Here is an 8,363-nt window from a genome sequence, read left to right as displayed (position 1 = left end):
GAGACTTTGGCAACTCCGCTGATCAATTCCAAGCTTCAACATCCCCCCCCTCAGGCAACCCATGGGTATTTAATTGTCATCCATGCCTGGGGATAGGGAAATTTGAACCTTGCCTAGGCGGGTTGGAGCATATGAGCTAGAAGTGTCAATTCTTTCTTGCATAATACACCTGTTTAATGGAGGAGTTAAAGGGTAACGAGTCTACAACATTCTTTGATCGAACAAAGAATCATTCAACATTGAGTGGGACATTTGAATGCAATTATGTTGACGGAAGGGAGGGGGGGTTGGGGAGTAAAACAAGCCAATCTTCAAAAGTACAAATGCCAGGGGAGTCGCACAGGGAAAGGGAATGTTTAGGTTTCGAAGTGACTAACGCATTACCAGCCACTCAAAAACTGATAGCAGCAATCAGGACCACAGACCAAGTCAATATTGATCTTATTTCAATTTGAAGTCTGATTGGTTGAGAGAAGAGGGCTTTCTAGTCATGATCACTGTTCATTGCAAAACTAAACCAGATGAATGCATTTAACTATATTACTTTCAACCCTCCACTGAAAATTGGAGTATAGGGATAAATTACGTTTACCTATTACAACCAAGCAAACCTTCAAAATAGAAACCTCACAGAGGGTGACAAAAGCTTTCACAAATAGAATCTGTATGAGCAACATGACCTTTTTTTCAGTGGGAGAGTTCGTAGGAGACTATGTGAACAATCATGCCAAACTGAGAATGACTTCATGTTACGGACCATTCGTTATTGATACTAGGGGGTGGGATTGAGTGTAATTCAGCAGTTTCCATTGATTTTGCAAGTGATTGGCCTTAGTTCCATAGCCGACGTTTCATGCAGTACAAATCAGACTGTGTCCCTGGTAAATGTTTACCACTGAACTCTTGATCATTCCAAAAGGTGAAAAAAGTTTTAAGAAAGCCACGGGAACGACGAAAAATCTTCTGAGCTGTAGCTGTTATACGACTGCACTACGGAAAAACCTCTCAACGGCAAAATTCTTCGAAGATACTTCGAAGAATGGAATTTCCTTTAAAGTATCCAAAAAAAATAATCGAATCAACAAACCGCAGTGTTTATTAAGCTAATAGTCTTGTCATACAGTGATGTCCTACTCTCTAATTTTCTTCCTCGGCTCGTCGCAATTACTCATTCTCAGTCATTAACTATTGTTCTAAAAAGAGATAGAATCATTGAACAGATTTTTTTCAATAATCAAGCTAACTGCAATAAATGGATCTCCTTCGTGATTGGGCAATTGAAGGGTACAAATGCCATCTTGTTGATAGATTCGTCAATCCGGTTAAGTCGAATTACCAAAAAAACTGTCAAGTGAGCACATTAGACTTGCAAAATGTTGGCTAAACTTGGATCAGACGCCCTTCCTTGTCAAAATGCCGAATTAAAGGTTTCATCTACCTACCCAGTTGAATTATTCTTCGTAGCAAGGAACGTCTTCTTAAATTTTTGAAAAACGCGACTTGAAAACATTCCCATTGTAACATTATGCATTACCTTACTGCTTTTACAAACTAGTCTCTTAGTCTCAATCGTAAGAGAGCGAAATTGGAATATCATATGTGACCACATTCCGTAAATAGATCAAGTAAAAAGGATTAATGAAATATTTCATTTTCAAATAGAATTCACACTAGCATCTTTCAGGTGTTTGAAATCTTCCATAGATAGATTTCAATTCTTTACTTCTTCTGTGGCTAGATTCACTGGGAAAAAAAAAGTCGTCTTCATTGTTTTATTCAGCCCGTAAAAAGCGGAATTGAACATGATCCTTTTGCCCTGTACAACATTCCACTCTTTGGAGGGGCCTAAATGTCACGCAGCTGGTTGCGTGACGATCCCAAAGTACATCTTCTGTTAAACAAGAATAAATTAGAGAGGCTAATTTCTAATATCACTTTCAAAAAGGAAATTTCAGTTTTTCATTTTCTTAAAGACATATCTTTCAGTCAACTTAGAATAACTCTAAAAGATCTATTTTGGACATCTTTTTTCTAGCTTACTAACTTACTAACACTCTCCTCATTGAAACAGAATCGCGATGATTTCCAATCGTATGCTCAATTGGCAGCCATAGAAACTATTCTTACCCGATAAAAGCTCAGCTTATTTCGAAATCCGTGTGAGTCACTTAAGTATTTGACACTTTCATATTCTAAGAGGACCGCGTGACTCTGGGGACTTCCTGGTGTAAATTAACATCTAATTGACTTCCTCAATTTCCTGTATAAATAGATCGCTAATTCTTAAGATTTCCATTCATTTGCAACTAGCAAAGATCAATATCAAGAGGAACTAAGGACTACAAATTAAGCTTGGAGAAAAACCCGTCACAAAGCAAATATGGTCGAGGTACGGTAAAGTTACTATAAATTTAACTTTCCAACCCATTCAATCGTGGATTCCATGCAGTTACATTTTCAATTAAACAGTTCAGCCCGCGCAATTCATTTCTAGTCGACTGGTGCTATGTTCGATTTAGAACCTAAAAGATGTTCCGTTTTTTTTTTCAACTTTCCCGGACAGTCAATTGAAATCAGCGCGTGCGCTCGAATGGACATCCCCGAGCTCAGACTTAGCAGAAGCGGAAACCTCTTCATAGTAGATTTACCAGAGGGCGAACCTGGTCGTCAAATTCCTGTAGAGTTTACCGGGAGCCATCGGAGCTACAAAACAGGTAAATTTAAGCCTATGGTAGGGTGTGATCCTCACAAAGGCTGTTAGCATGTAGAAAAGCTTCGGCTTTTCTACATGTTAAAAGTGGCACAGTCTAAAATGATCGCGCATAATGTAACTGAGTCGATGCTGATCTAAGTGCAAGTGGACCTTAATGTGTTTACAGATTGACTTTATTGTAAATGTAATCTCCATGTAAAGACACCTACGGATTTTTTCAGTTATTTTCAATTTTGACGGCGAGTTAATTGCAAAACTACTTTAAATGACGCCCAAATATCTGTGAACATTCACAAGGCCTTGTTAATCTAGTCATACTAGCAACTTTTCTTTTTAAATTATTCCATATAGTAATACAGAACTTTTCTGTTTTTGCAATTAACGACAACGTAAAATTCGAGAACTAGTTTTCGTGAAGTGTTTTTGTCAGAGAACAAGAAAAAAACTTTGAGCTTGTAGGCTCCCTGCGTTTTAAACTCAGCTTCAAAACATTATTCAGCATACCACTAGACTGATCACATGACTAAAATAATCTTCAGTATGGTTCAGAGGTAAATTAAATTTACATTAAAAAGTTCAGTTTACCTCAAATAATGAATTAGACTTTTTTTATTTTCATGTTTCTAGTATTTTACATAGAAAAATCTTATAATTATGGGGCGCATACCATAAGATATGACCTGGATGGCAGCCATTACTACCTGTGTGTAGAAGGAAACAGGGTGTTTTTACAGGTGAGTTGTGATTTACTGTGGTTATGTAATTGTTATCACTTTAACTGCAATTTCCCATAAACAAATTACTTACATAACAATTTAGCACAAAGATGGGCAAAAAGTAACTATTTTAATCTCTTTCTTGGTTTACATTCTTAGTTATTTTATGTGGGAAATGATTATCTGTGGAATTAACTTTGAATCATTCTGTACTAATGACTTGCCCCCACCCTGACCAATAATTCAGTCTTGTGTTACTTGCAGTAAAGTTACAACTGTCTGGTTTAGGTTGTTAATTCAGATCTATATTTTTGTTTTCAGTTGGGTGCCCATCAGCCTGATGAAATGAAATACATCTTTGAACTTCAACATGTCAACAAAGATAGTGATTTCATGTCTATCAAGTCTAAATACACTGGGAGGTACCTTGCCAGTGATGAAGATGGCAACGCATTTATGGAGGAAGTTGAGCCTTCCTTAATGAAAGACGACCAGCCCACTGACAGACAAACATGGTTCCTTCTACACTTTGTGGAAACGGTGAAAAGAGAAAGAGAAAGTAAATTATACAGCTGTAACTTTGAGAGCACAAGTATTGACTATTCTGTCACATTTCAGGCTCAAGTGGAAGCCTGTTAGGTGTAAATATGTTTTAATGCAAAAATACATGTACAGCAACAGAATAGGAGAATTTTAAAATGTTTTTTCTTTTCATCCTGGGACAGTTTGTTCCATGTTTTATTTTTATTATATTTTTTTAGGGAGTTTGGATTTATTTCTTGCTCAGTGTATATCCACTTCTTTCCATTTTTTAATAGTTTGTGATACTTCGAAATGTAGGTGAGAAGGAAGCAAGTAATTTATGATTGTTAACTGGTAAAAGAGACTGGAATAGATTCAATTTTTTTTTGCAAAATATAAGATACTTTATGGAGCTTTACATTTTAAGAAACTTCCTTCATCTGTTATGAAGTATTACTTTGCATTTGACTTTAATATGTTGTTGTAATAACATGACCTCAAGTAAAGAAATATCACTTATAATGTTCTAGATAATGTAAGTTGTAACTGGTACTGTAACCAGAATATGTGCTTTACTCTATGAGTACCAGTATATTTCTAATAAAAGCATTACTAGTGGAGACTTCAGTTGTTGTTGCTATTGATTTAAGACAATAGTAATGTACCTTGAGGAAGGAAAAAAAAAATGAAACTCACTCATTCAAATCAATTCAATCACCCCTGTTTAAACTACAGCATAAATATATGCCTAAAAGTGCATTATGTTCATGCAGTTATTATAGAACCAAAACTAGAGCAATCATCATCCATCTGCAATTTAGAACACAGACAAATATTGAAAGGATTGAGTTGTTGACAACTCAAAGCAACTAATTGTAACTGACTGCGAGTGAGGGAAACTCATTTAGTGTCCAAGTGGACTGAATGACCAGCCTCTCTAGGAAGCCATTAAACACTGCTAAATAGGAATGAAGCTTCACAAGTTATTGTGATGAAAATGGAATCTAAACTTTGCTTAAAACCAAATGAAAACTAAAACTAAAAACCTCAAAGAGATTTTAGACAGCTGGACCTGGTGGAGGGTACATGAGTCACCAAGTTTTTATTCCAAACCAATGAAAGAAAAACAGAAGATAGATATGAAGAATTGTTTGAAAGCTACCTTTACAATCAAACTCAACTTCTTATTACTTTTATAATTTTGGTTTTGTTAGTTAAGTTGAAGATGCAAATTTGCCACTTTAAAGAGTTTTGGTGCTGACACGTGGAGGGTTAACACTGACAAAGCATGAGCTTCAAACACTAGCTCTGACAAAGGGCTAATGCTCAGAATGACAGCTTTGAAACTCTTTATGAACTTTTATGATACTCAATTTACATTATTAACTCCATTGATAAACCAAAATTATCTCGTTATACTCCCTCACCCATACAACACCACAGTTTCTTTAGAAACTTACCCCTTCATTCTTCTTAGTTTGACTTGCAATTATCCACAGTTGGGGCAGCCCTGAAATGAACAGTATTGCATTACACACTACCATGTAACTTACTCTGTTATTATTGAATTTGGATCCAGTCTGATAGTGGATACAATGCCTGGATTATTTTGTTGCAAGCCTGGGTGCTTGAAAAGAAGAAAGAATAAGATATCTATAGAGTAAAAGTAAATGAAATGGCATTCAAGTCCTCGAGAAAGAAGCAGGAAACAATGAAATGGTGAAAAGAAGTCTTTATCATACATTACTTATGCCCTAATTTCCTAAGTTGGTACGATAAGTTGACTACCATAAAGAGTTTTTAAAACTGAAGTTTCGAGCGTTAGCCCCTTATCTGGCCGTTTTGTAATTGCGCCCTAGGCATTTGTTTACAAGCCGACGAAAGACCACGATAAATCACGTGCAAGTTGATCGATTGAATGCACACATTTGAGTACTTTATGAGAGGCGCAACTTCTTCCTCTTCGTAACGGGGACTTCAAGACCACAATAACCAGTGAACAAAAACGCATAAATTTACAAATCTCTTACAAAGCCCCCTAGTAGTACATCCGGGCGTTGCACCATGAACGGCGCCATGTTTGAAGCATCTCCCGCTCCATAAAGATATTTACTTTTCATGTAACACAAAATGAATTGTCCCGCTCTTCTTCAACTTAATTTTTCGCCAATCCCGGCTGGATATATCGCTATCCAATGAACAGCGCAGCACATTTTCTAAACAGCTATCCGCTGGATGGCAAATTATCCGTCGGATAGTGTTATCCGCTTTTCTACAACTGGGCTCTTTTGTTTTATTTTAGTAGTTTGTTTTGGTCCCTTTCTTACACAGACAGCTTGTTAATCATTCATCAAGGAAACCTCCCCAAATACAACCATCAGCCTAAATTCATAAATTTTAAGTGGTTATTTATTTATTGATTCTTCCTACAACCTGCATAATGTAGATGCAAAAGTTATGAAACTGTAACAGTGGACCCGGAAACACTAAACAGTAGCCACGTTGAGGTTAAGCTGAGTAGCGCCGACCACAACATCACGAGATTTATACCTTTACTGGAACAAACTTCCGTTCATTAAAAATTTTTAAAAACTTTTGCCTAAAAAATGTGATTAAGCCTGAATAGCTTGCAGATAACTACATGGTTGAGGATATAATAATGTTAGTTCCAAAATATACAAAGATGTGAAAATTTTCAGTTCATGTGACAAATTTCAATTTAATTTTGGAATAATTACAGTGCATTTGCACAACGCGATAAATCACTCTTTTAAAAAGTGTATTAAATCATAATCTTTTGAAACCAATTCTGGTTTCTGAAAAATGGTAAAAGTTGTAAGGTGTCAATAGGAACTCAAAGTAAAGACATATCACTGGCCGCAAGTCAAAGAGACTTTGGCAACTCCGCTGATCAATTCCAAGCTTCAACATCCCCCCCTCAGGCGACCCATGGGTATTTGATTGTCATCCATGCCTGGGGATAGAGAAATTTGAACCTTGCCTAGGCGGGTTGGAGCATTTGAGCCAGAAGTGTCAATTCTTTCCTGCATAATACACCTGTTTAATGGAGGAGTTAAGTTAAAGGGTAATGAGTCTACAACATTCTTTGATCGAACAAAGAATCATTCAACATTGAGTGGGGCATTTGAATGCAATTATTTTGACGGAGGAGGGGGGGGGGTGGGGAATAAAACAAGCCACTCTTCAAAAGTACAAATGCCAGGGGAGTCGCTCAGGGAAAGGGAATGTTTAGGCTTCGAAGTGACTGACGCATTACCAGCCACTCAAAAAAATAGCATCAATCAGGACCACAGACCAAGTCAATATTGGTTTTATTGCAATTTGAAGTCTGATTGGTTGAGAGAAGAGGGTTTTCTAGTCATGATCACTGTTCATTGCAAACTAAACCAAATGAATGCATTTATCCATATTACTTTCAACCCTCCACTGAAAATTGGAGTATAGGGATAAATTACGTTTACGTATTACAACCAAGCAAACCTTTAAAATAGAAACTTCACAGAGGGTGACAAAAGCTTTCACAAATAGAATCTGTTTGAGCAACATGAGCTTTTTTTCAGCGGGAGAGTTCGTAGGAGACTATGTGAACAATCATGTCAAACGGTTTCAATTCATTTTGTGCTGTATGAAATTCATGTTCAACTATTAAAAGAATCAAAAAGGGAGAATGACTTCATGGTACGGACCATTCGTTATTGATACTAGGGGGTGGGATTGAGTGCAATTCAGCAGTTTCCATTGATTTTGCAAGTGATTGGCCTTAGCTCCATAGCCGACGTTTCATGCAGTACAAATAAGACTGTGTCCCTGGCAAATGTCTACCACTGAACGCTTGATCATTCCAAAAGGTGAAAAAAGTTTTAAGAAAGCTACGGAAATGACAAGAAATTTCCTGGGCTGTAGCTGTTACACGACTGCACTACGGAAAAACCTCTCAACAGCAAAAAAGAGTGAAGAGTTAACGATATCAAATTTAAAACAAACCTTGTAACTGGGTATTGTATAAGAACGCCTAGCAAACTAAAGTGAGGTACGCCATCAGGTATAAATCTCCCGCGCGATCATGGAAATTAGGCGTCATGTAAGCGTCAAGCGTCACTGAACTGTCTCGCTCATCTCAGAGAGCGATTTATGTTGTAGTTAGTCTCTTTTCTTACTTTTACATCAAATACAAGCATAAAAATTATGAAACAAAATGAAGAAAACAAAGCCGTGCAGTAGGAAGGAACACAATGGCGAGGTAAGAGGCAGCGTTCTGCGGAAAGCTTATCAAGTGCGGAAGACTTCAAATTTCATTTTTTTTTCCCTCCATAAGGAAAACGTAAAGAAAACAGAAAAAGGGAAATATGTTCTTCTGTTGCATGTCTTGAAGATTCATAGACCAGGTAAAT

General features: G+C 36.9%; 1 protein-coding gene and 1 long non-coding RNA gene across 2 annotated transcripts; one reads left to right on the top strand and one right to left on the bottom strand.

Moving 5' to 3' along the window:
• Positions 1 to 1,078: 1,078 nt before the first annotated feature.
• LOC149036192 (uncharacterized) lies at positions 1,079 to 6,076 on the bottom strand. Its single transcript, XR_016181735.1, has 3 exons — positions 5,982 to 6,076; positions 5,412 to 5,461; positions 1,079 to 1,891 (listed from the first exon to the last, which is right to left on the bottom strand). It is a non-coding gene; the product is annotated as an uncharacterized LOC149036192 (long non-coding RNA).
• LOC149036193 (uncharacterized) lies at positions 2,591 to 4,559 on the top strand. Its single transcript, XM_089189914.1, has 3 exons — positions 2,591 to 2,714; positions 3,341 to 3,447; positions 3,751 to 4,559. The coding sequence occupies exons 1-3, from the start codon at positions 2,591 to 2,593 to the stop codon at positions 4,066 to 4,068; spliced, it is 549 nt and encodes a 182-aa protein (XP_089046040.1). The 3' UTR covers positions 4,069 to 4,559.
• Positions 6,077 to 8,363: the final 2,287 nt, after the last annotated feature.

The sequence above is a fragment of the Pocillopora damicornis genome, chromosome 12, assembly GCF_964200805.1.
Source record: "Pocillopora damicornis chromosome 12, jaPocDami1.2, whole genome shotgun sequence".
Lineage (NCBI taxonomy): Eukaryota > Metazoa > Cnidaria > Anthozoa > Scleractinia > Pocilloporidae > Pocillopora > Pocillopora damicornis.
The sequence above is the reverse complement of the archived record's forward strand: the minus strand, read 5'-3'. Positions and strand labels throughout refer to the sequence as shown.

Excerpts from the sequence above, each read along its gene's own strand:
- LOC149036193 (XM_089189914.1), top strand. The coding sequence starts at position 2,591 with ATGGACATCCCCGAGCTCAGACTTAGCAGAAGCGGAAACCTCTTCATA. Across the intron at positions 2,715-3,340 it reads CCATCGGAGCTACAAAACAG|TATTTTACATAGAAAAATCT; the intron begins GTAAATTTAAGC and ends TCATGTTTCTAG. Across the intron at positions 3,448-3,750 it reads GAAACAGGGTGTTTTTACAG|TTGGGTGCCCATCAGCCTGA; the intron begins GTGAGTTGTGAT and ends TTTTGTTTTCAG.